Source organism: Macaca thibetana, chromosome 13 (genome assembly GCF_024542745.1).
Source record: "Macaca thibetana thibetana isolate TM-01 chromosome 13, ASM2454274v1, whole genome shotgun sequence".
Taxonomy (NCBI): Eukaryota; Metazoa; Chordata; class Mammalia; order Primates; family Cercopithecidae; genus Macaca; species Macaca thibetana.
In genome coordinates, this window is record NC_065590.1 from 78,209,449 (window position 1) to 78,236,024 (window position 26,576).

The following is a 26,576-nucleotide window of genomic DNA, read 5'->3' on the forward strand; positions in this document are numbered from 1 at the left end:
CCTCCAGCCAAGGACATGGTGGCTGTCCCAGCCCCAGGGAGCTGGGCTCGGGCCAGGAAGCAGGTGTGTGGGGGGCGGGGGCAGCAAGTGTGTCAGGAGGTGTGTCCAGCCTCTCTAAAGGATGGTCTTTGGATGCTAAAGCCAAGACGTTGCTCTATGCTCATCAGGACACACAGCAACAAGGCAAACAGGCAGTTTTCAGGCCATGAAGCAAGGCTTGTTTGGGAAAGCTCATCCTTATGCTGGGCTGGCCATAAGTCCACTCATGTGCTACTTTCTCCACACACCCAAAGTTTGGAATTTGCACTTTGATCCACGTACTGGATACACCAAACATCACCTTCTATCATCCATGAAAGGAATAAGAGAACACAAGCAGATGCACCAACATTTCCCCTAACATTCCAGAAGCAAGATGTCATACCGAGAAGCTCTCACCTTTCCTGATGTCTCTTCCATAGCTCCCACCTTTTTTCCTTCTATCCTCTTTCCCCTCCCTCCACTTTCCCTCCCTGCCCATCACAACAAACCCCACACCAAGCCCCGGCCCAGCTTCTCAGCACTCCTGACTCACTCACTGTGGTGCCTTGTGGCCCTGGGGGGGTCACTGCCCTCATGTGTCTATGAGGATGCTGGACTGGATCATCTCCACATCACCTCTACTTCCAGTCGTCCAGAGGTGTGGGTGGCTGTGACATGGAAAAGCTCACCAGCCAAGAGCCTTGGAGGCTCTGGTTTCCACCTCTGCCCTACACAGCCTCTGGTGAAACACTTGGCCTGGGAACCAACCAAAGCTTTATCCACCTTGCAGATTTCCAAGCAGGAAGGTGGACATGGTGACCAGAGCCACACAGGCCCAGGTGGGACACTCACCCAGGCTCTCAACCATCGCATCCAACACAGCCACAGCAGCAGCATATATCCCCGAGTTCTTGGAGTTCAGGTTCTCTGCAACAGCGATGATGATGGAGAGCAGCATGGGGTGCAAGTTCTCTTTGAGGAGGGGGATCATCTTGGCGAGGGACTCCAGCGCCCACTGGCTCACTTTCTTGTTGGAATCCTGAAGCCTTGGGGTGAAAGCATCAAAGACCTATTGAGGAAACAGAAACCAAGAACCCATGGGAACCCAGGCTGGGCGGGACTCTCACAGTGCAGGCAGCTTGGAGCTCACCCGGCCCAGCTGAGCGAACTCAGCAGAGACTCCTCCTGCATCCCCGACCTATGCCAGAGCACTCTCAAAAACAAAGAGCTCACCTCCTCAAAAGGGTGGGCAAGAGGGGAGGAACCGACAGGCATTGAGCACTCATTGCATGCCGAGTGTCCAGGGCATCTTGTTAGTTGCTCTGCAATCTCCTTTTTACTGAATGATCTCCACAACCCATGGAGCACATGTTACCACCCCCACTTTCCCATAAACAACAACAACTGGGGCTCCAAGAGGTTCAGTGATTTGCCTGAGATCACACAGCTAGTAAGAAACTTGGATGGAAACCCAGGTCTGCTGACTCTGAGCTGTGTCTTTGCTCAGCTGTGTGACTGTCAGCAGCCTCACTCCACCAAGAAGCAGGCGCCACCCGAGTGTTCAGCCTGTGAAGGGCTTGTACCTGCTCCTAACACACCTGTCCAGCCATCACCGCCCAGTCACCTGTCCAGCCACATGCTCTGCCCCCAAACATGATGCACCTAGCTCCCCAGAAGCAACCCAAGGCCTCACCATAGTATCCTCCACCTCTCCCTCCTACCCTCCTCGCTGTAAATCTGCTAGAAGGACAAGAGACATCTCTGAGCATTTCCAAGGTGCCGGCAGAGGCGGTGCCTTTGCCCACTCAGCCGATTCCAGGTAGTCTCCATGTTACAAAGACCAACTGCATAGCAAGTGCTCCTTACACCCCGAGAGGTCTGACACAATGTCCAACGCCATTCAGAGTTTTCAAACTTCAAGCTGCACCCCCCAGGGGAGAGACAGGTGGGAGAGTAGAAGCAGGTGGTGCTCACCTGGACCAGGTGGGCAGCGACGAGCTCCGGCTTGGCCTTGCAGAAGTCCAGGAGACGCCCCACGCCTTCCATCCGGGACCGGAAGTCCTTGGCCTCCAGCAGCCGCATCAGCTCCCGTAGCTGCTCCACCATCTCCCCGCTGCCCTGCAGCATGGAGCGCAGCCCCACCAGCCTTGGGCCATTGGAGCTGAACCTAGGTAAGGAGCATGGCATCTGAACCCCAGGGAAAAGCCCAGGGGAATGAACCCACTTCTGGTCCCATGCCACCTCCTACAGGCGGGTGGGGCAGAGAGGAGAGTGTCACCTGCAGCTTAGTCCACCCCCAGCTTCCCTCCACCTACAGCTTGTTACCCAGGGCCCCATCCCCTTGTCAGGGGTCAGGGCTGTCTCTTCCTGCCTTTTTCTCTTTTCAGAAGATATGTAAGCAATGGGGAAAGTCAGAGTGAGGGAGTGGCTATCCACAAAAGGATGACTGGTACACATTTTTTATTTTTATTTTATTTTATTTTTGAGACAGAGTCTCATTCTTGTTGCCCATGCTAGAGCTTAATGGCACGATCTCGGCTAACTGCAACCTCCACCTCCTGGGTTCAAACGATTCTCCTGCCTCAGCCTCCCACGTAGCTCGGACTACAGGCATGTGTCACTATGCCCGGCTAATTTCTGTATGTTTAGTAGAGACAGGGTTTCAGTATGTTGGCCAGGCTGGTCTCGAACTCCTGACCTCATGATCCACCCACCTTGGCCTCCCAAAGTGCTGGAATTACTTTTCAACTGGTGCACATTTCATGTAAGAGCGGGGAAAGACCTTGGAGGTCATCACGGCCAACCTTCTACCTGGCTCCTATATCCTGAGCCATGGCTGGCTAGGCTCTGCTCACACTCCCCCAGCGACTGGGGACATTGTAAAAAGTCCCATTTTCTTATGCTGGGATCATTTGCGCATCACAGCCCGCTAACCCCTTCTAGCCAGCATGAGAACAGCTCTGTGCAGAACTACTACCTTTCAGCTCCAAGCCTAGGTCATTGGCTCATGCCCTATACCCCAGTCCTATCCAGCAGAGCCCACTGTCCCTCATTCTGTGATTCACTCCTGCATTCCACACTCATTGTCTACTGAGAGCCAAGAGCTGTGCTGAGCACTGAGAACTGTGAGATGAGAGCACAGCCTTTGCCGTTAGGAGCTCACAGACAATGAGAGATAGATAAATTAACAGGGTTGACAGAGGTATGACGAACAGGCCAGCCTGTCACCCTGAGGACATGGGGGCACAAAGTGGTCGAGCTTCCTGGAGAAAGCGACAGGTGAGCTGAATCTTGCAGAACCAATAGACATGTTCTAGGTGTAGATGGCGCCTAGGATAAGCAAAGGCACAGCAGGGAGAGAGGATGTGGAGGGACGTGAATACCAGCTGCTCTTGTGTTTTGCTTATCCCAGCTGCTGCTCTGGTCAGGCTGAGAGAGGAAGAGTGGGAGAGGGGGCAGGAAGTTACCTTTGAAGAAGTGGGCATGGGGTTTCCCTGGTGCCCTGCTAGGGAGTTCAGATGGGATCAGCCCAGGACATTGCAGAGGGGCTTCAGTTTTAAGCACAGGCGTGACCACTGGACTCCTGCTTGGTTTCTAACTGCTCCCAGCACCCCCACACCCCCTCCTCCCAGCCTCTCAGTCCATGCCTTCTCATCTGCCTTAGTTCAGGCTGGGCCTCTGAACTAGTCCCAGGCTGGTCACTCTGGTGGTTAAAGGATCTGCTGGTCTAAGCGAGCGGGGAAACACTGAGCTCACGCAGAGAGCTCTCGCACTGAGCTCACACAGAGAGATCTCTCACTGAGCTCACACAGAGAGATCTGTCACTGAGCTCACACAGAGAGATCTGTCACTGAGCTCACACAGAGAGATCTGTCACTGAGCTCACACAGAGAGATCTGTCACTGAGCTCACACAGAGAGATCTGTCACTGAGCTCACACAGAGAGATCTGTCACTGAGCTCACACAGAGAGATCTGTCACTGAGCCCACACAGAGAGCTCTCGCACTGAGCTCACACAGAGAGATCTGTCACTGAGCTCACACAGAGAGCTCTCGCACTGAGCTCACACAGAGAGCTCTCGCACTGAGCTCACACAGAGAGCTCTCGCACTGAGCTCACACAGAGAGCTCTCGCACTGAGCTCACACAGAGAGCTCACGCACTGAGCTCACACAGAGAGCTCTCGCACTGAGCTCACACAGAGAGCTCTCGCACTGAGCTCACACAGAGAGCTCACGCACTGAGCTCACACAGAGAGATCTGTCACTGAGCTCACACAGAGAGATCTGTCACTGAGCTCACACAGAGAGATCTCGCACTGAGCTCACACAGAGAGCTCTCTCACTGAGCCCACACAGAGAGCAACCACTGATGCTAGTGGAACCTCACCCATTCAGCTGGGACTGCAGGAACCAACTTCTACTGGCATATGCTCCCAAGCCCAGGATTTGGTCTCCCTGGGATTTGGGTTGAGGGGGAACACATCCTACAAATTCATCTATTAGTATTGCAGACCCAACTAGGTGTCAGCGGTACCCCAGATCCATGTATCCACCCCAGAGCCACCCCTGGCCATGGGCAAGCAGGACACCTCTGTCAGAAGTCTTAGATGTGAAGCCCAGAGAGACAGGAGCAGCCATACCCCTCCTTGATGGGCAGCCCGTTCTCACACACCACCAGACTCCTCGACACCTTGAGGCCTTTGGCAGAGGGAAGTTCATCATTATCTTCTATTCCCTTGAAAAATACACACAGAGCATGAGCCAAAAGGAGTGGCCCTCCAGGGAACTGCCAGACATTCTAGTGGAGACATAACGGCAATAATCCCTTCCACCTAGGAGAGCTTCAGATGTCACAGTTGAGCCTTCCAGAGCCCTGAAAGTAGCTGGGGCAGAAATCAAGATCCCCAGTTAACAGATGAAGGTGTGGAAGCCCAGGAAGCCTCAAGGAACATAGGCAGTGTGGGGGCAGAACCAGGTGTGAGCACAGAGGACAGAAATCACATCTATCTCACCTATCAGGAGTAGTGGATGAAATCAATACCTCTGGAATCCACTCCCCACTCCCCTGACCCACTCGAAGGCTGCCAGGCTCAGCACTGTCGCCCCCACCCCCAAAAGGCCATGACCCACTCATGCCCCACAACTCACCCGCTGTTTAATGGCTGCCATGACCTTCTTCAAGTCGTAAGGTGGGAGGGATTGCTTCAGAAATGCATCAAACTTAGTGTTCGCCATCAAGATATTCACCATCTTCCGGCCATAAAATCTGCCACAGGAGAGACAGCAAGATAAAGAAACAGCTCGGAAATGCATAATAAATTTGCTTTACAGCTTTACATAATCTTCCTAATTAAAGAGAGTTTTTAATACTTTTTCTAATTACGAAAGCAATCCCTACCCAGTTAAAAAATAGATTAATAAAATAAACATCATCCATAATCCCATTACCAAGAGAAAATCACTATTAAATTTTCACATATTTTCCTATAGTCTTTTTTCTGTGGCATTTACTTTAGTTGACATCAGAATGTATATACAAGTTGTATTCAGCTTTTTCACTTTATCATTCATTAATCATCTTCCCAAGTCCCTTAAAACTCTCCATAAACATCCTTTTTAATGGCTACAAAATATTCCGTTGAATGGCTATACCAAAGTGTACTCAATTTTGTTCTTATATGGAACATTTAGAAGTCTGAGAAAGGGTAAAGTGGGACAATATAGGAGGGAGTAGTTAATCTACCTGATGAACAGTGGTGGCAGGTGAGGGAATCAAGGAGGGCTTCATAGAAGAGGTGACCTTTGTGTTGGGGCTCAACAGATAACTAGGAGTTCACAAATGGGGTGGGATTTGGGGTACATTGGAGGAAAAGGGTTATTTAGGTCTATAACACAGTGTGACATGTCAGCAGGGGGGATATGTTGGAGAATAGTGAGCAGGGGTTGGACACAGGAAGCAGACAGGCCAGAGGAGAACACAGGACCCTGTTTAGGGAGACATGAAGGAGTTAGACTACCTCAGTTTGCATGCAATAGAAAGCTGAAGAATGATTCAATTTGTACATTAGTCAAAATGTCTCTAGCAGCAGTGCAGACGACGGATCGGTGGAGACAAGGCTAGGGGCGAGGAGACTTATTAGGAGGCCACCATAATAGTCCAGGCAAAAGATTGTGCAGGCCTGAAATCAGGCAGTACAGTGAGGATAAGGAAGCACAGTCCAATCCAAGAGCTGCTGAGAAGATGGAAACTACAGGATTTGGTAGCTGGCTGGAAGTGAAGCAGGAAGCATCTAAAATCATAAATCATATTTCATTCAAACCTAAGACTCCATTAATTGTAAAAGGCGCCCTTACTTTATTTTCCACTAAGGAAAATCAGAAAAATAAAAACTGGTGATTTCCGCAGCCTCCAATGACACTGACCCATGTGAGAAGGCAATCTTTCTATGTGCTGTCTCAAAAACAGAAGATAGCATTGCTTGTCGGTATTTTTCTTCCTTAGTTCAGGTAAAGTTCTTAGTGATTGCTTTGCAAAAAAATGTGGGAGTTGGTCATTCCTTCCACAGTGAGAGTTTGCTTCATTGATATCTAATGGATATCCACTGATGTTGCCATGCCTTTTCTCATATACAATGATGATTCATTTCAATTGCAAATAATAGTGTAATATTCCTAAGAAACTTTAAACAGATTAAACTCAATGATTCTCCAGAGAGCATCCCAAAATCACTTCTGAAAATAGATTTAAAAGTTTACAAAGAAAAGCTCATAGTGTGGTTCCTACAATGGAAAACTTAATTCAGAAAATAATACTCTGAGCGACAATGACTAAGTTTGTGAAGGTGCAGATAGTATAACTACATCATAAACTGGGCACAGTGGTGCATGCCTTGTCTCAGCTACTTGGGAGGCTGAGTCAGGAGGATTACATGAGCCCAGGAGTTCAAGGCTGTAGTGTGCAATGGTCACACCTGTGAGTAGCCACTGCACTCCGACCTGGGCAACGTGGCAAGACCCCATCTCTTAAAACAACAAAAATGCCTATGTCATAATCACTGCCTAGCCCAACTGAAACCCAACAGCAACTGTGAAATGCCTGTCATTGTAAGATACATGCCAATTTTAAAGATCTTAAAATCAGGGAAGGATGTGTGTCTTGAAATCAGTGAAGTATGAGAGTCCCCATTTTGCCTCTTGGGTGGCTCAGTAAATAACAGTCACTTTTAATGATAGAGAGAACACAGAGAAGCAGACTTGGAGAGGAGGCAATGAGTTCATTTAGGGACACTCAGCACTGGAGATGGCAGTAGGACCTCAGGTGGTGGGTCCCATGGAGGCTTTAGAAATAGGGGACTGGCCGGGCGCGGTGGCTCAAGCCTGTAATCCCAGCACTTTGGGAGGCCGAGACGGGCGGATCACGAGGTCAGGAGATCGAGACCATCCTGGCTAACACAGTGAAACCCCGTCTCTACTAAAAATACAAAAACTTAGCCGGGCGAGGTGGCAGGCGCCTGTAGTCCCAGCTACTCGGGAGGCTGAGGCAGGAGAATGGCGTAAACCCGGGAGGCGGAGCTTGCAGTGAGCTGAGATCCGGCCACTGCACTCCAGCCTGGGTGACAGAGCAAGACTCCGTCTCAAAAAAAAAAAAAAAGAAATAGGGGACTGATGCTTGAAGAAGCGTCTGGACTGGAGGGCAAGAATTGAGAAGCCTCCAACTTTGCTGGTGGCTGGAGCCACCAGAAGTGAAAGTCAGGAGAGGGAGATGAGGACTAAAGACACCTTGGCAGCACCTACACTCAGCTGGCAGTCAGGGGCAGAATGGTCACAGAGGGACAAGGAGAATACCCAGAGTACAGTGCCATGGAAACCGGGAAAGACAGAGTTCTAGGAAGGAAAAGGAAATGTAGTCACCACCATCTAGTGTGGGGAGAGGTCAGAATGGAGAGGAGCAGATCTGGAGAGACTTTAGACCTTGATTTCCATCCCTCTAACAACATTTAAAACCAACAAACAAACCAAAACCTTCTACGTCTTTTTTTTTTTTTATGTTGTATGGCAGAGTTACACAACACTTTATTATATAGTAGATGCTCTAGGAGATGCTACACAAAGGATGGTTGTTTATAAACATTTCATCCCATTCCTCCAGTCCCCCTAAAGTGACTCTTCAAAGCATTTGCCCCAAGTTTAATGGCAATGTGATTTATGTTTTTGTTTTTTTGTTTTTTTTTTTGAGACAGGGTCTCACTCTGTTGCCCAATCTGGAGTGTAATGGCCCTATTTCAGCTCACTGCAACCACTGCCTCCTGGCCTCTTATCTCAGCCTCTCATGTAGCTAGGACCACAGGCACATGCTACCATGCCCAGCTAATATTGTGGTATTTTTTGTAGAGACAGGATTTCACTGTGTTGCCCAGGCTGACCTCAAACTCCTGGCCTTAAGAGATCCACCTGCCTTGGGCTCCCAAAGTGCTGGGATTACAGATGTAAGCCACTGTGCCTGGCCAGGCAATGTTTTGTTTGCTTGTTTTTGTTGTTTTTTTTTAATTTTTTATTTCCATAAGGTTATTGGGGAACAGGTGGTGGTTGGTTACATAAGTTCTTTAGTGGTGATTTGTGAGATTTTGGTGCACCCATCACCTGAGCAGTGTACACTGCACCCAATTTGCAGTCTTTCATCCCTCAACCCCTTCCCACTCGTTCCTCCTGAGTCCCTAAAGTCCATTATGTCATTCTTATGCCTTTGCATCCTCATAGCTTAGCTCCCACTTATGAGTGACAACATACAATGTTTAGTTTTCCATTCCTGAGTTATTTCATTTAGAGTAATAGTCTCCGATCTTATCCAGGTCGCTGCAAATGCCGTTAATTCATTCTTATTTATGGCTGAGTAGTATTCCATTCTGTGTGTGCATATATATACACACATATACATACATACATATCACAGTTTCTTTATCCACTCGTTGATTGATGATGTGGCCTTTCGGCTGTTTTCACATTTTTGCAACTGAGAATTGTGCTACTATAAACACGCATGTACAAGTATCTTTTTTGTATAATGATACCCAGTAGATACTCAGCAGTGGGACTGCAGGATCGAATGGTAGTTCTACCTTTAGTTCTTTAAGGAATCTCCACACTATTTTCCATAGTGGCTGTACTAGTTTACATTCCCACCGGCAGGGTAGAAGTGTTCCCTTTCACCACATCCACGCCAACATCTATTATTTCTTTGGTTTTTTGATTATGGCCATTCTTGCAGGAGTAAGCAAAACCTTCCACTTCTCCACTGAGATTCCTCATTTCAGCAAACGGCACTATTATTCGCCACTGTTCAAGGTAAAAACTTAAGAGCATCTTCAGTTCGTCTTTGAAACCCTTACCACCTGCATCCTGTTGGCTCTGTCTTCAAAATACACCCAAAACCACTCACCACCCTCCAGTCTGAGCCTCCAGCCCCTCTTGCCTGGACTGTGGGGCAGCCATCATCTGCTGTTCCTCCTGCCTTTCTCTCTCACTACCAGTCCTGCAGCAGCCAGAGAGCCTTTTTTTAAATCATAAAGGCTAGCATGCGTGTAAAGAAATACTCAAACTCATTATTAATAAGTGGGGGGCAAAGCACTCTAAAACAATGATGAGCTGTCATTTTTACCCATTAGATGGATAAAAATTAGAAATCCAGAAATTGCCACACGTTGAGAGGCTGGGCAGGAGGGAGGCAGATGCGGACCTCAGGCAGGGCGGGGCTGTTGGTGCACACGTGCGCCTGACCCACAGTCCTGCTCCTGGGCACGTCCGAGGAGGTGCCACGCAGCATTGTTTGCAGCAGGGAAGAACAGGAGAACTGCAGGCACTACATCCCTCAGGGAGCACCCTCAGACATGGGTACCCTACAAGAATGCCTGGCCTGGAGCTCAGCCATCCAGAGTGGGCACGGCCTCTGAAGCCCCGACAGGTGCCACACGGTCTCCAGTCGGGGCGGGGATGGAGTGAGGGGTGGAGACCTACACACTCATCTAAATGGATGTGGTAGTAATAAGCCCTGAACTGAGGAGTGTGAGGAACTGAGCCCCAGCCCTGGCTTTTGAAGACAGTCAACCAGATCCTCTCACTCTCCTGCTTAAAATCCCCTAACACCTCCTCATACTTCCACTAAGAAAACTCTCCAGTGACTTCCAATCACACACCACCCAAAATCCCAACTTCTGACCTTCGCCTAAGAGAATGTCCCTGACCTGGGCCTGCTGCCCACCCTCACCCCACCCCTCACTCACTGTGCTCCACCAGGCTGGCCGTCCCCACCCTTGGACCCCAAGCTTGTTCCCATCCATTTGTGACATTTCCTTTGCCTGATTCTCAAAGAGCTGGCTCCATGTAGCCATTCAGCTCTCAACTCAAATGTCATTCTTAAAAAAGGCTCTCCAAACCCTCAATCTAAAGCAGCCCCCAGCCTAACACCATTGCATTGCAGCCTCTACCTCCCGGGCTCAAGAGATCCTCCCACCTCAGCCCCTCAGTAGCTGGGACTATATGTGTGCAACACTACCCCTAGGATTTTTTTTTTTTAAGTAGAGACAGGATCTCACTATGTTACCCAGGCTGGTCTCAAACTCCTGGCCTCAAGCAATCCTCCTGCCTTGGCCTCCCAAAGTGCTGGGATTAACAGGTATGAGCAACCACATCCGGCCTATTTTTTCTTTATATCCCTGATATGTATCTAAAATTACTATAATTATTTATTTATTATCTGTCTCCCTCAACTAGAAAGTAACTCCCAAACAACAGGGGCTACATTTTTCTTATTCACTGCTGTGTCCATAATAACAAAAAGAGTGATCCTTAAATATCTCCAGAAAAAAAGGCCTGAATGGTCTTACAGAGAACGGTGCTGGGGTGAGGTAGAAACAAGAGCAACACTCAATGGGTAGAGGGGAAATGGAAGACCAGAAAGTGGAGGCAGGGAGTCAGGACCCCTCCCTGGATGGGCTTGGCTTGACGGAAGGGATGGGACAAGAGCTAAAAGGAAAGGAGCCGGGCGCGGTGGCTCAAGCCTGTAATCCCAGCACTTTGGGAGGCCGAGACGGGCGGATCACGAGGTCAGGAGATCGAGACCATCCTGGCTAACACGGTGAAACCCCGTCTCTACTAAAAAATACAAAAAACTAGCCGGGCGCGGTGGCGGGCGCCTGTAGTCCCAACTACTCGGGAGGCTGAGGCAGAAGAATGGCGTGAACCCGGGAGGCGGAGCTTGCAGTGAGCTGAGATCCGGCCACTGCACTGCAGCCTGGGTGGCAGAGCGAGACTCCGTCTCAAAAAAAAAAAAAAAAAAAAAAGGAAAGGACACAGCTTCCGCCCACCTGCCTGTCCCTCCAAAAGATCCCAGGGAAGCTGAGCTGTGTGCTCCAGGCCCCTCAGGGCTGGCTGGTTGGTTGCCTTCTCTGCCCCCAGGCCCCTGGCCCTGTCCTACCTGGTGTCCTGGTTGGAGTCCTGGGCCAGCCTCACCAGGTTGTGCACCAACATGTCTGTGCTGTCTCTGGAGCCCGAGAGAAGCTTCTCAGCACCGATCTGCTCCAGCACAGCTGACAGGTGCTCGGCTGCATATTTCCGGACCAAGGGGCTCCGGTGGCTGAAAGGAAATCATGGCCCCGGGGTCAGTCTCAGGATAGTGGTGTGGGAGTCCCCAGGCTGGCAAACGTGGATCTACCATTGCAGACCCATGCTTCATGCCAGCCAGGGGCTCCAAAACTACCTGTCCCCATGTGGGCTGAGGGGAATCTTTGAGGAAAGAGCACTCACTTTCTACTAACAGGGTGACAGCAACAACAGGAGAGGGAAGGAAACCGACGTGAAGCTACACGATGTTCCCCAATACACCGTATGCCTCCTGTTCCAGGGAGCTTCCTGCACACATAACCTTCCTTTTTCTAAATACTCTTCTCCATCTTCCCTCCACCTAGAAAAGTCCTACCTAACCAACGTCCCCTCTTCCTTCCTTCCCCAGCCCCACAGGCAGAATTAGACGTCACAACCACTGCCCAAGGTAGCTGTCTTTGTCCCCGGGGAAGGACAGTTGCACCCTTTGGGCCCCCATCAGGCTGCCAGCTCCCTGTGGGCGGGGACCAGGTTGTCTGTCTCTCTGGACTAGGAAGTAACTCCAAAACAACAGGGGCTTCATTTTTCTTTTTCACTGCTGTATCCATAATGACAAAAAGAGTGATCATTAAGTATCTCCAGAAATAAAAGGCCTGAATGGTCTTACAGAGAACGGTGCTGGGGTGAGGTAGAAACAAGAGCAACACTCAATGGACAGAAGGGAAATGGAAGGCAAGAAAGTGGAGGCAGGGAGTCAGGACTCCTTGCTGAATGGGCTTGGCTTGACGGAAGGGATGGGACAAGAGCTAAAAGGAAAGGACATAGCTTCCACCCACCTGCCTGTCCCTCTGCAGGATCCCAGGAAAGCTGAGCTGCGTGCTCCAGGCCCCTCAGGGCTGGCTGGTTGCCTTCTCTGATCCCAGGCCCTTGGCCTTGCCCTACCTGGTGTCCTGGCTGGAGTTCTGATTCCCCCTCTGTGGCAACCCCACTGCCCTGCTGGTGCCTGACACATCCCTGGCACTCAGCAGGAGCTTAATGCATGTTTGCTGAACTGAACTGAGAGAGGAGGGAGACGAGGGATTCATGGGTGAGTTGGTGACCATAACAAGTGGCACCTGAGCTCTATAAGAGAAACCTGTCAGAACAGCACCTCTTTCAAAGGGCCTCTCTGTTCATACTCCATCAGAAAGCACTGACCCTTTTGTCCCGTACAGTCCCACCCCAGTGGAACACAGTGGGGGACATCAGAGCTCTCCCTACTCAGCTTGGTCCTTGGACCAGCAGCACTGGCATCTGAACCAGAATCTGCATTTCAGCAAGATCCCAGTGGACTCAGATGCACAAGCCGTGACCCTGGTTCTTGTTGACAGTGATCAATTGCCTGTCCCTCCATGCCAGCACCTTTTATCCATTATCTCACATCCACCTCATTAGCTACTATTATCATCATCATTCTGCAGGTGAGGAAGCTGAGCCAAAGGGAGGCATCCAGAAAAAAAAAATGCAATTCATTTCTCCTAAGTTAATTATAGACACAGTAAGCACTCAGTGAATGCAGGTACGGGCAGGCACCATTCTAAGTGTGCTTTCATGAGTCAATTCAATTCCTTCTCATAACAACCTCATAAGGTAGACACCATTATTATCCCCATTTTACAGATGAGTCAACTGAGACTCAGAGAAGTGAAGTGACAATCAGGATGTGAACCCAGGTGATGTGGCTGGGCAGGATCTCACCCTTTGCAATATGCTATGGTGCAGTTACTAAAGGTCTCCCAGCTGGTCCAACAGGCCCCCAGGGCTACTAAGAAACCTCATGCATCGGTGCAATGATCCACGAATGGGGTGGAGAAGCCTTTTGCTCTGTGGGAGAAGCGGCTTAGGAAATGCTTTTGGTTTTGCCTTTAGTGTGGGGTTTTAATGACAGGGAAAACAAATCTGCAGAAAAGCTCCAACAGGAGCCCAATACCTTCCCCTCCCCAGGAGCAGATCCAGTGAGGCAAGCTGAAAAATGAAACTTTGCGCCTTTCTCACTGGCCCACATTTCATCAGAAAGCAACACTGCTCCTGCGGGTGGCAGGAGCTCCAGGGCCCACGCTCAGCCTGCCTCGGCAGCCCTGTCTCCCGGGGTGCTCCCACAGCCATGGTGTGCTCCCCAGCCTTGGAGTGCAACAGCCCCTTCCTGTTCCAGCCAGAGCTCCCTGCATTACCCCGGCCCGGACGATGAAAAGTGGGAGAGAAGCCTGGTGCCCGGCACAGGGAAGCAGGGGTCTTCTTCCTCCCCTAGCTAAGTGGAAGGCACCTGCTGTGAAGTCTGAGGTGGGCCCCTTCTTCACTCTGAACCTCTGACCCATCACCCCGGCCTCTAGCATCCCGAGGGACCCCCTGCAGCCTCACTCACCTGCTTCCCTCCCTCCCTGGACCCTTCTTTCACATCCCAGGGCCTCTCCCCTTGCCTTACCCTCCCTGACCTCCCCCGCCCCTCAGACAACAGGCAGCCACATACTAGACACCCGCCGAGGTGAGGACCACCAGGGAGCGGGCAAGGGTCACGTTCTCCACCATGGCCCTCAGGGACTGGCCAGCTGCTCTCCGGATGAACTCGCTGGTGTCCCCCATCTTCTGCAGCAAGCAGCGGGCAATCTCCTCGGCCTCCTGGTCCATATTCTTCTTCAAGGCCTGGAAGAGGTCTCCCAAGGTGGTGATGGCCAGGCAAGACACCTTGGACCGCAGGTTGGTGACCTTGGAGAGAGGAGAGGGGCCCTCCAGGGTGCTGGACCCTGCCAAGGGCTCTAGGACGCACGGAGAATGGGCCCTGCACCACCCTCTTCCTCCACCCCCACCCTTCCCCTGACCTAGGTCTTGCCACGCTGGAAACGAAAACCCTGCAGCCGCTCTGAGCAAAACTGTCCCATTTCATTATCATCTCAATTATTAATCCCGTCATCATCATGACCATAGGAAATGTGTACACTCTGTCTTCAAAGCACTTTTACAAAGAATGTCTGATTTTATCTTTGCAACTACCAAATGAGAAGTAGGTACCATGAGAAGCCCAGTAGTGCTGACTGAGGCTCTAATTAACCTGGGAGAACGTAACTATTTTTCCTGGATGCCTCACTTTGCAAAGGAAACAGAGACTCCAGGCCACATGCAGGAAGGCAGATGCTCCCAACACAGCCCAGGCCCTTGTGTGTCAACAAAACAGCGTCCTTCGTATTCATCCCCTGACCCCCACTGGAGCCCCCCGCTCCCAGAGCAGGGCACAGCCTCCACGTGAGACCAAATGCAGCCTCCTGCCTCTCTGGACCCAGCTAGACCAAGCTCCAGAGCCATGAAAGAAAGGCTTTGGGAAACACTGCCACTGCCCTGGAGTTGGGGATCTGGCCCAGGACGCTCCATCTCTCCTTAGGCATTTTCAGTACAGAGGACCATGCAGGCCAACACGTGGGCACGTGGGATTCTAATTGTTTCCATTCCCAAAGATTACAAATAAGGAAACCCCAGGCTTGTTTTCCAAACTGAGAAATAGGTGGCTACCTCCTACCTCAGTGGCTGAAGGCTGAGAAATAGGCAGGGATCCCCATGTTCCTGGAGCCACAGCCCCTCCACAGCTGCTAGCGGATTGCATCGAGCAGCCGCGGTGGGGCCAAATGCACAGCACACAGGCTGGGGGGCCTCACCTCCCCAGTCACCGCCAAGCACACGTCGTGCAGCCTCCTGGTGAGGACCTCTGAGTGACAGGCTGCCAGGCGCTGGATGCTCACCAGGCCCTTCTGCTTCATCTGCCTGAGAAGCAAGGCCAGGCCCTGTTGCAGGCGGTGGGGAGGAAGGAGCCCCACCCCTCTGCAGACTAGGGGCCCCACATCACACAGCATCACGGTCCACCCTCACCCACAGCAGGGTGCCATTGCATGGCCTCAGAGTAGAGTTTCCTGGGGTAACACCCTGGCCTGGAATCCTAACCACTCAGTAAAAGCCAGTTTTATGTGGCCTCTGGCCAGCCCTCAGCTCTGACAGTGCTGTATGGAAGCCCACCCCCAGGACCTATCTGGGTCCTCGACGCAAAGCCAACACCTTCAATAAAAGACACTTGAACAGGGAGGACTAAAGGCAGGGAGGGCTCCTCACAAATGTTCTGGAGCCCGAGGCATTGCTTTGCTCATGACCACGGTCCTGTGTTCCCACAGTGGGAGGAGCGCTTGGAGCAGATTCAATTTCATTCAGGGAAATAAAGAGTTGCGGCCTTTCCTGGGCCCCACGGTGTGGAATCAAATGCATCCTTGCCATGCCTGGCTTTGGCACATCACAGACATCACAGAGCCATGCATAGGCTGCTTGGAGGGTCCCAGGGCACACCCATGAAGCCAGGAGCACCTCACAGTCATGCACACATGCACATAAACACACGCATATCTATATGCATGCACACAGTCCTCCCTCCAAACTGGCTTTTACCCTCCGTGGTGCTGCAACCCCAGAGTGGGAGAGGAGGGAAGTTGAGGGGCAGAAGCTATTCTGCAACAGCCCCTGCTTCTGGCCGGAACACAGCACATGGCGGAGGCATCTCCTCACCAGTCACTGCTGTTGAGGCACTGGAGTGCATCCATCAGCCCCAGCTCCGGGTTCGAGAAAGGCCTCAACTCCTTACAGCCTCTAAGATCCATCTCCTCCTCTTCTTCCCATTCAGGAGAACCCAATGTGAGCACCGCAGGTAATGAGTTAGCTGCATTCACAGGAAAGAAACAGCAGGCTTCACACAGCAGGACAGGCAAGAGCCTGAGTGGCCGCTCCTGCCACCGCTCACCTTGGGAGGCCATGCCACCACCCTGAGCCCACCTAACAGGGAGGGTGTACAAGGGGAAGTGCCTGGTGAGGCTAAGAACCCAGCGCCTGGGCTTCCCTCCCCAGGAGCCATGAAGACCTCCTCACTCTACCTTTGACTGACTTTTCCCCTTCCTGCCCTTGCCAATGTGATTCTTATAAACAGACTTGTGATAAGCCACGTGATGTCATGGGACAAAACCCCCCCAGCCAGGGGGACACCTCCAAACCTGCCCCATCTGTGGTGGAGTGGGGCCCCCTCAGCCATCAATGAATGATCTCCCTACCCACTTTGGTGGCAGTCTAACCTCATCCCCAACCAGAGGCCCATGTGGTCAGCGCCTCCTCCTTCCCTCCTGCTATCCAGCCTTTTGTGAGGTTGCCCACGAGCAGGGAAGGGTCCAAGAGCAGATGGCTGGAGGAAGACAATGTAGCTAACTGGCACCCACACGGTCCAGATGCAGCCACACACGCAGCAACCTACAACAAGCAGGTTGTCATGTTTCCTAGGCTCTCCTGCCCTGCGGACAGATGCTGGAATCAGAAACTCCTAGGACAGGAAGGAATCTTACAGGGCCTCTGTCTAGCCAAATGCCCTGATCACACAGTTGAGGTCTCAGAGGCCCAGAGAGGGTGGGGGACACTCCACAGCCCCTCAGCTCCTCTGTCAGCACAACCAGGACAAGAAGGTTCCCTTCCCAGTCCAGAGCTCTCACTACCACATCTTCCTTCCTGGCAAGTTTTCTTCTGAGCTTCACCTCCACCAGGATGATTTTCATCACAGTACATCTGGAGGTACTGGGCAAGTCTGAGTGGAGAAGAAGCCCTTTACTGAATGTGGAGGCACAGCCGGGCACAGTAGCTCACACCTGTAATCCTAGCACTTTGGGAGGCCGAGGCGGGCGGATCAGCTGAGGTTAGGAGTTCAACACCAGCCTGCCCAACATAGTGAAACCCTGTCTCTACTAAAAATACAAAACTTAACTGGGCATAGTGGTACACGCCTGTAATCCCAAATACTTGGGAGGCTGAGGCAGGAGAATCGCTTGAATTCGGGAAGCGTAGATTGCAGTGAGCCGAGATCATGTCACTGCACTCCATCCTGGGCAACAGAATGAGATTCAGTCTCAGGGATTAAAAAAAAAAAAAAAAAAAAGTAGAGACACAAAGCCCTCACTCTTGGACTCTCTTTTCAGCACTGCCCTTGGCAAGTGGAACGGTCTCTTAATCAGTTCTTTCAGTCACTCTCTGAAAGGCAGACGGTAACATCCAACCTCCCCGTCCTTCCCTGGGCAGCACGGACATGAATGACATGCTGTCTGCAACGCTCTCAAAATGAGGCTCGGTCTTCTGGAGAGAGCAATCCAGCCTCCTGCCCCGCTGCCCCCCCTTCCCCGCCTTCCCCACACCCTGCAGGGGCATTTAGCATCCACTGGACTTAAAAACAAACCCACAAAAGGCATTGGCAGGGGGCCTCCAGCCTCCAGTGTCTTGAGGGCTTGTGTGGCCTCCCCCTTTGCCCTATGTCTGACAGCTTTCCTGTCAGGTTCATATTTGTGCCTTCTGGTTCAGTCATTTCTATTTTTCACACACAAAACAGAAGAAATTGAACAGATCCTGAGCTGAGCTCACCTAAACCAACCCAGTCTCCCAAGAATGGCCAGCTCCTTGTTGGAAACAGTGAGTTCCTCTTCAAAGTTCCCACCTGTCCTCTATTTTCAAAGCTTAACTTCCTTGCCTCCTTGCCCCTAGTTACGGTAAACAACTTTCCAGCCATTCCCAATCTGTAACCCACACCCGTTCCCAATCTGTAACAACCCACATCTGATCCTTATTTGACGTCCTTAGTTCCAAAACTGCTCTTCCTGCTGCTGGAGCCCCACCCCCACCCCACCCCCATGTGAAGTAGCCAGTCGGGATCAGCTTAGATTGTGCCGTCTGACCCCAGCCAATGGGGACCGGACACAGTAGTAGGGACTGACTGCGTTCGGGATAAAAACCGCTTCCCTCCTTTGTTGGGTGTGCTCTCGCACACCAGAAGAATGAGCAGCAGCCTTCTGCAGAAGTAAATTTGCCTCGCTGAGGAAATCCTTTATTTTCTTTGTGACTCCCAGCTCTTATTTCCAACACCCTCACAGGACATATTAGGAGAATCAGGAGGACAAGCAGGTGTACAATCCTGAAATACTATCATTTCCAGCCAGACTAAAAACCCAAACTATAAAGCAAGTTAAGGGATTCTTCATTCACTGTGAGGAGAGAGGAAGATGAGGAGGATTCGAATGAAGCTTCCAGGATGGTTGTAAGAGGAGAATGTTGGCCTTTTTTTCCTAACTCCAACAACCTAACCTACTTGATTTTATTTCTGCCTACCTGCTCACCTGCCAAATATAAACAGTTCAAATAAAGAGGGACAACAGATTATCCTCGGTCAAGCATCACTAGCCAAAGTCTCAGTCTAGTGATCTTTAGATGGTGGTACTACCGGGCACCATGACCTTGAGTGACCTTGGGTGGCCTTTACATCACTAGGTCTCAGTTCTGCTGCTGTAAAATGAGTGGGTTGGCCAGGCATGGTGGCTCATACCTGTAATCCCAGCACTTTGGGAGGCTGAGGTGGGCGAATCACTTGAGGTCAAAAGTTCGAGACCAGCCTGGCCAATATGGTGAAACCCCATCTCTACTAAAATACAAAAATTAATTGGGCCATGGTGGCATGCACCTGAAGTCCCAGCTACTCAGGAGGCTGAGGCAAGATCACTTGAACCCAGGAGGCGGAGGTTGCCGTGAGCAGAGATCACACCACTGCACTCCAGCCTGGGCGACAGAGTGAGGCTCTGTCTTGAAGAAAAAAAAAAAAAAAAAAAAGAGTGGGTTGGGTTATATAGATCAATAGTTCTCAGGATCAATCATATCATTCAATTACCACTTTCATGATGTTTGCCATATCTTTCAATAGCCTGCCCTTTCATTTACATTGTACTTTTCTTCAAATCACAAAAGAATTTCAAATCCTAAAGAATTTAACTCTAAAGGGAACTTTCTGTCACTACCATAAACTAACATTGTCATAGAATACGATAAATATTTACAATGAAAGTAAAACATTGTTAAAAACTCTAGCTGAAGAATGTGCAGGCAGCTTCTGTCTTTGAGCCTGAAAGAGAATCTCCTTGTTTAAAAAGACAGGTGCGACCATGATTGTAAGTTTCCTGAGGCCTCCTCAGCAACAGAAGCGACTATGGTTCCTGTATAGCCTGTGGAACTACGAACCAATAAAACCTCTTTTCTTTATAAAAAATAAAAAAATAAAAATAAAAAGAGAGGTGCTAAAGACTGGCACCAAATTCAGACTTTCTACTTAAGACAATTGAAAGGATAGAAAGAGAATTGAAAAGGGAGGTGAGCTGGCATTATTTATAGCATGGAAATTATATGTCTATGATCTAGTCTATGCTCTAGTCTATGATCATTTACCATCACATCCCACACTTAAAGACACTCTGAACCAAGCTGACTGTTTTTAAGTTTTTTTCACTAGCAAAATCTTTCCAAATGAAATCTCACATGAATGCCCAGTATACAAAAAAAAAAAAAAAAAAAAAGAGGCAAAATAGAAACTCCCCTGGTAGAATGGGGACAGAATGTCCCCATGTCCCAGGCATGATTCCTGAGGTGCCCTGGTAGAAGCTCTGGACCCTCTGATTCCCGTCTGTAGCCAGTGCTGTCCAGCCCTGACATTTTACGAAGCAACAGGAAAGAAACTGAGGTCTTCCCCAATCCTCTCATCCTGTTTCTGCTGTTCTCAGCTGCTTCCTTGGGGGCTGTTGTCTAGTGTCTTTGGCCCTGGTGCACTGGTCACTCCTCCAGGACATGTCACACAGGCTGGGCACATCACAACTCCAGTTGTGATATCCTGGGTCCCCAGCCCAGCCTGTAGACAATGATGAGTCCCTGACACTGTTTCTCTCTCTGGCAAGGCAGCCACCACCCCAGACTGCCTCCTGGTCTAACATGGACAAGGGGCGGAAGCAAAACCGCCGAGGTCACCTTTGCCATGCCTCAGGGCATCCCGAGGCAGCATAGGCAGAGGGATACATGTGCCTGCCAGTTGGGCCTGCCCACCTGAGGCGTGGCGGACAAAGCGGGGCTCCTGCTGGCTGACGGGAATGCTGGGCAGGGAGGTCCGGCTGGCCTGCTTCCTCAGGATAACGCTGACATCGTTTCTGCGTGGGCCACTCAGCCTAGTGGGCACAGACAGGGTCCCGCTGCCTCGGAGGGGAAGGAGGCCTGTGGACACAGAGAAAGTCCTAGGACTAAGCAGGTCTATTTTCCCCTGGCCTCAATGTCCTCCTTTGCAAATGGGCCCATGGCTGGCCACGGTAGCTCATGCCAGTACCCCCAACATGTTGGGAGGCTGAGGTAGGAGGACGGCTTGAGGCTAGGAGTTCAAGACCAGCCTAGGCAACAAAGGGAGATGCCCATCTCTACAGAAAATGTAAAAGAAATTAGCCAGGCATGGTAGCACATGTCTATATTTCCCACTACCTGGGAGGCTGAGGCGGGAGGATCCCTTGAGCCCAAGAGTTTGAGGCTGGGGTGAGCTGTGATTGTGTCACCGCCCTTTAGCCTGGGCCACAGAGCGAGGCCCCATCTCTAAATAAATACATAAATAATAATAAAAACTTTGAAAAAGAAAATGAGCCCATCAGCAGGCTATGAGAGAGTGGACTCAGCTCCCCCAGCCTGAGCAAATCCCACACCAGGCACCCAGTACCTTCCTTCATGAAGGCTCTCCGGGAGCCCAGGCCCTGGGGAGTGAGCTTCCGCTCTGTCCTGGGCTCCTCCGGCCTCCGGAGCAGCTCCATCTCCTTCATCTGCTTCAGCCGCATCTTCTCCTGGGCAGACTTGGAGATGGTGACTTGGATCTGGCACAAGGTCAAGGCAAACTCTATTAACCTCCAATCATTCAATCACCAACATTCAGTCATCAAAAATATGTCTCCTGTGTGCCCATTGCTGTCCTGGAAGTGTAGAAAAAAGACAAATCCTTGCACCTTAAGAGCTTCGAGGTGTAGGGGAGAGACAATAAACAGGCCGAATGCTGATATCAGGCAGCATGTGCTGAAAGAAAAGAGACAGAGATGACAGTGGCTTTTAGCCTAGAAGGTCCTGAGGGACTCCCCGAGGAGGTGAAGCTTAAGTGGAGACAGAAATAAAGGAAGGAGACCAGCCCCACAGATTTCTAGAAGTGTTCAAAGCAGAGGGAGTGAGTGCAAAAGCTCTGAGGCCAGGTGTGCTTGGCTGGTTGGGGACAGTCGGGGGGTGGACACTGGCTGAGCTCTCTGAGTCAGAGAAGTGACAGGACACAAGACTGGGCGGGATCCACATCACATGGGTCAAGGAAAGGACTGGGCTTCTCCTCTGAAGGACACAGGAAGCCGTTTAAGGTTTTGAGCAGAGGAGTGACATGATCTGACTTCCACTGTTGGGGGCTGTCTCTAAGTGTTGTTTTTTATAATTTTTTATTTTGAAATCATTTAAGACACAAGAACAACTTGTAAGTTGTCAAAATAGAACCAAGACTTCCTGTGTTCCCTTCACCCTTCCCAATGATAACATCTTCCACATCCACAGAACGTTCTGACTTCCATTTCTCTGAGGCTCATGCCAACTGCTGCACAGGAAGAGTCTGCAGCTAGCCTCACCCTGGAAGCAGGAAGAGTCTGCAGCTAGCCTCACCCTGGAAGCAGGAAGAGTCTGCAGCTAGCCTCACCCTGGAAGCAGGAAGAGTCTGCAGCTAGCCTCACCCTGGAAGCAGGAAGAGTCTGCAGCTAGCCTCACCCTGGAAGCAGGAAGAGTCTGCAGCTAGCCTCACCCTGGAAGCAGGAAGAGTGGTTAGGAGGCAGCTGAACATCCAGTCAAGAGGTGGCGGGGCTTGGACGGCGATGGGGGGTGGTGGGGTGGGCAGATTCTGAACATGCTTCTAAGGTGCAGCTCACTTTCTTCACTGATATATGAGGTGCAGGGCAAGAGAGGAAGAGAGGAGCCAAGGATGCCCGAGATGGTTGACCTGAGCCACTGGAAGGCTGGAGCTGAGTGGGTCCCCTGGGGAGACAGGAGGTTTTGTGAGGTGAGCGTTCAAGGGTTGAGTTTTAGACACAGTCAGTTGGAAGTATAATTAGGCACTTAAGCAGAGGTATTGAGTAGCAGCTAAATATGTTAGTCTGGAGGTCAAGGGAAGGTCTAGGCTGGCGAGGGAGGTGTGGGAGTCCTCAGCGTAGAGATGGTACTTAATGTCTGGACTGGATGAGGATCTAGCAGGTCAGTATAAATAGATGAGAGGCCAGAGGGCTGAGCGCTGGGGGAGTTCCAGCATCCAGAGGCGGGGGAGATGAGGAGGCAGCAGCCAAGAAGGGCTGGAAAGGAGCTGCCTTTCATGTAGTCAGGACCAAAAAAGAGCCACCCCTCGCCTCTATCCCTGGCTGGAGAATTCAAGGATGAGACACAAGTCGTGTCAAAAGCTGTGATGGGGTCAAAGTAGACGAGGACTAACCGTGGCTACATTTGGGAAGATGAAGGTCATTGGCGACTCCAGCGTGGGCAGTTTCAGTGGGGAGTGTGGACTAATGCCTGTTAGGCGTGGACTCGGGAGAGAAAAGAGACGCAGCAATCATTTTGTCTTGGTTTTGTTTTGCTTTCTTAAAATAAGAGCGGTAACAGAGAGCTGATACGCTGATAGCAATGATCCCGTTTCAACGAGAATATCGTTGACACCAGAGAGGGAACAAGTGTTGGAACTGAAGGATTAGCCGGATTGAGCAGAACAACAGGAGAGGGTGGTGAGCCAATGGGATGCTTGAAATTGAGACCATGGTGGTGTGGGGACACACTTTAGAATGCCAAGGCCTACGATGTGGCCACGGGAGGGAGCGCAGAAGCGGGGTGGAGGATGAGCTCGTTTCGCTGCACTGAATGTTTGTGTTTCATGTTCTGTGGTTGAATGTTTGTGTTTCATGTTCTGTGGTCCTCTCTGCAGTGGGAGGGCTGTGGTGATGACTTACACAGCCACCCAGTCTCTAACAGAGAATACGCACCCAGGAGGCCTTCAAGATATGCTTCTTGACCTGGAATGTTCTCTGTTTCAAAGAATGAGCACAGGCTCCTCACTACAGTGACTCCCCAAGCTTCACTAAATTCGTTCAAACCAGGGAAATGACCACCTTCCAAGGCCACCCGAGAAGTGTGAGTCCGTGGAGCACAGCCCGTGGCTGATCAGACCTGAGTCAGCTGCCTCTCATTTGCTATGTTGGGTATTAGTTCAAACCACGCAGCCCAGTTCACCTAAGGCATCCTGCTCTCTCCCCCACATCCGGCTTCCTCCTCAGCCCTGTGCAAACTCCCTGTCCTCCTTCCTTCCTCCCTGCTACCCCTCAGCAACCCTCTGTAGTCTTCCCTGCACCTAGGTCCCCACCCCACTTCCAGCCCCTATCCTTTCTCCAGCCCCCACCCTAACCCCGTCTGCAGGTTCTGGCCTTTAGTACTTGGGTGGCTGCCTCAGATTCTCCTTGCTCTGCTCTGTGGCTGGTCCCACTCTTGAATACTTCAGATGCTTGCCTTCATGTAGCCTGCGGTCCACTCCAGCCCCACTTCCTCCTCCTCCCGCTCCCCAGGTACCTTGGTGTTGATCTCCTTCCGGTCCTCTTCTTTCAGCAAAGGGCAGGCTTCTTTGGCATGGTCAAAGGAGAAGGCTGTCAGCGTGGGAGCAGACTGAGAAAAAGGCAGGGCAGGCTTCTTGGCAGCGGCAGGTCTGTCTCTGATGGGTGAGGCCAAAGGTTTTGGCTCTGAGGGGTTGAGAACAGGAGTGGAGCTGAAACACCCAGGACCCTCCTGAGCTCACTGACCCTGTGGCTTGCTCAACTCTACTGCTAAGCCCCGCACCCTCAATTCTTCCTCGATGGAGCAAGACCTGAGTTAGGTTTACTGTACAGGGCAGCACTGGCAGGCATGGGGCGGACTACCTGTGGACCAGCATCACCCCCCATTCGTTCATTCACTGCACACTTTATTCCAAGATAGGTGCGGGAGTGGGGGGAGGCTGGGTGGGAAACAGGGCCAGATGTGTTATCCAGGAGATATAAGACATTTCCTGAGAATATAAGTGTATCTGTCCTGGGAGGCTTGTACGGAAGGAAAAGAAAAAACAAAATGGGCCCACCAATGCTTTCATATGATTGTGGGCTTGCCTGAAAGCATGACACAGCAGGAAAGGGCAGAGTTGCCAGGACCAGAGAACTAACACTAGTCCAGTCTCATTTTACAGATGGGAAAGCTGAGAGCCGGTGTGATGGGTAATAATAGGTGCCGTCTGGATTGGATGCCTACATAGCTGGTAAAGTATTGTTTCTGGGTGTGTCTGTGAAGGTGTTGCCAGAGGAGATTGACATTTGAGCCAGTGGACTGGGAGAGGAGGACCCACCGTCAACGTGGGTGGGCACCATCCAATCAGCTGCTAGCTACCATCACAGCTAGAACAAAGCAGATGGAAGAAGGTGGGATCACCTTGCTTGCCGAGTCTTCTGGCTGCCTGCTTTCTCCCCTGCTGGACGCTTCCTTCTACTCCTCCTGCCCTTGAACATCACACTCCAGGTTCTTTGGCCTTTGGACTCTGGGACTTGCACCAGTGGCACGCCAGGGGCTCCCGGACCTTTGGTCACAGACTGAAGGCTGCCCTGTTGGCGTCTCTGGTTTGAGGCTTTCGAACTTTGACTGAGCCACTACCAGCCTCTCTCTTCCTCAGCTTGCAGACGGCCTCTTGTGGGATTTCACCTTGTAATCGTGTGAGCCAATTCTCCCTAATAAACTCCCTTATATAGAGACATATATCCTACTAGTTCCATCCCTCTGGAGAATGCTACTACAGCCAGTAACCTTCGAATGCTCTTGGGATGGATAAAATACCCATTCACTTCCACTTGATGGCATCAAATCCACAGTATTGCTTTGTCATTCATATTTTCCCCATCAGCAGATTTTAAAGGTACATTTCTCATTATGAAGGCAGGGCTCAAACAGGTCCATTCATTTTCTGCCACTCAGAGGGTTTTGAGCTCACCATCCTTGGGTGAACCTGGAAGGCAGGGGTCTGCTGAGATGGGGCCACCAGCTGAGGCTGCCTGAGGCTGGAAAACACAGCTTACATCTGGGGCCCCTGCGGAGCTCCCAGGTCACCGGGGTCCTCTGCCCAGCCCGTGTCTTCTGCAAAGGATTCCTCTGCTTGGTGCAGGGAGAAGGATCAAGGGCCAAGGGGAAAGAGGGGCTTTGAAGCTTCATCTGCCCAGAGGTAAGAGGCAGAGCAGAGGGCACATGTGGTAGGCACCATCCGGCCAGCGCAAGGACTGCAGGAATGCCACAGATGTGAGGAAGCCCCCAGCTTCAGACAAGACCCTGTGAGCCCCTACCATGTACTAGGCATGTTGCACATAGAGGGCAGTGTCAGCCCAGCTGTGTCAGCCCAGCTGCCAGCCAGAGGGCAGAGAGCCCTTTAAGGACTTAACTACTTTTTATGTCATTTCTTCACCTGCACCCCAAAGGTATGCCCTGGAAAGCCTTGTCTGAGCAGCCTGCCCCTGCCACAGCCCCCTGGTGACCTGGTTCTCAAACAGCAAGCTGGAGAGCCAGGGGAGGAAGTGGTTACTGCCTGGGGTCTCCTGGCCCAGCCCCCACACCAGCATCCTCTGGGTTAGCTCTTAAGGTCACTCAGGGTGCCAGTGCATTTCGCCACAGACTGCCTGAGCTCGCCCTGCTGCAGCCTGGCCCGAGAGCCGGGGAGAAGCAGCTGCCGCAGAGGTTTCTGTGCCAGGCCCAGCTTTGTGTCTTGATCCCAGGGCCTCTTGGGCAACAGCCACCCCTCTTCCCCAAACTGCCCCACCAGCTGAGCTGATTAGCAGAGTGACCTGCCAGGAAGCTGGTCCTGGGAAGGCCACCCCTCCTCCCGGGCAGCAGAGCAGCTGTCTCCAAATCTTCCCTACCATGGCCTGGGCTCGGCGTGTGCTGCTCCCCAATCCTGCAGCAGAGGCTCAGCTTCCATCCACCAGTCCCACCTCCCCATAGAGTTCAACCCAGGAAGGATCC

At 51.3% G+C, this 26,576-nt stretch overlaps 2 protein-coding genes across 2 annotated transcripts in view; both read right to left on the minus strand.

Moving 5' to 3' along the window:
- The window catches only part of LOC126933840 (protein FAM136A-like), an 879,973-nt gene extending 863,325 nt beyond the window's left edge, over positions 1–16,648 (minus strand). The window contains exon 1 of the mRNA XM_050754026.1: positions 16,645–16,648. The gene's annotated coding sequence lies outside the window, so the exon portion shown is untranslated. The remainder of the gene's footprint in view (positions 1–16,644) is intronic.
- The window catches only part of TOGARAM2 (TOG array regulator of axonemal microtubules 2), a 73,190-nt gene that overhangs the window by 14,708 nt on the left and 31,906 nt on the right, over positions 1–26,576 (minus strand). Inside the window, 11 exon segments of the mRNA XM_050755230.1 lie at positions 874–1,090; positions 1,996–2,188; positions 4,664–4,758; positions 5,172–5,289; positions 11,494–11,652; positions 14,125–14,360; positions 15,302–15,407; positions 16,194–16,344; positions 20,568–20,732; positions 21,220–21,370; positions 24,120–24,286. Of these exon segments, the coding sequence (XP_050611187.1) occupies positions 874–1,090; positions 1,996–2,188; positions 4,664–4,758; positions 5,172–5,289; positions 11,494–11,652; positions 14,125–14,360; positions 15,302–15,407; positions 16,194–16,344; positions 20,568–20,732; positions 21,220–21,370; positions 24,120–24,286 (1,758 nt within the window).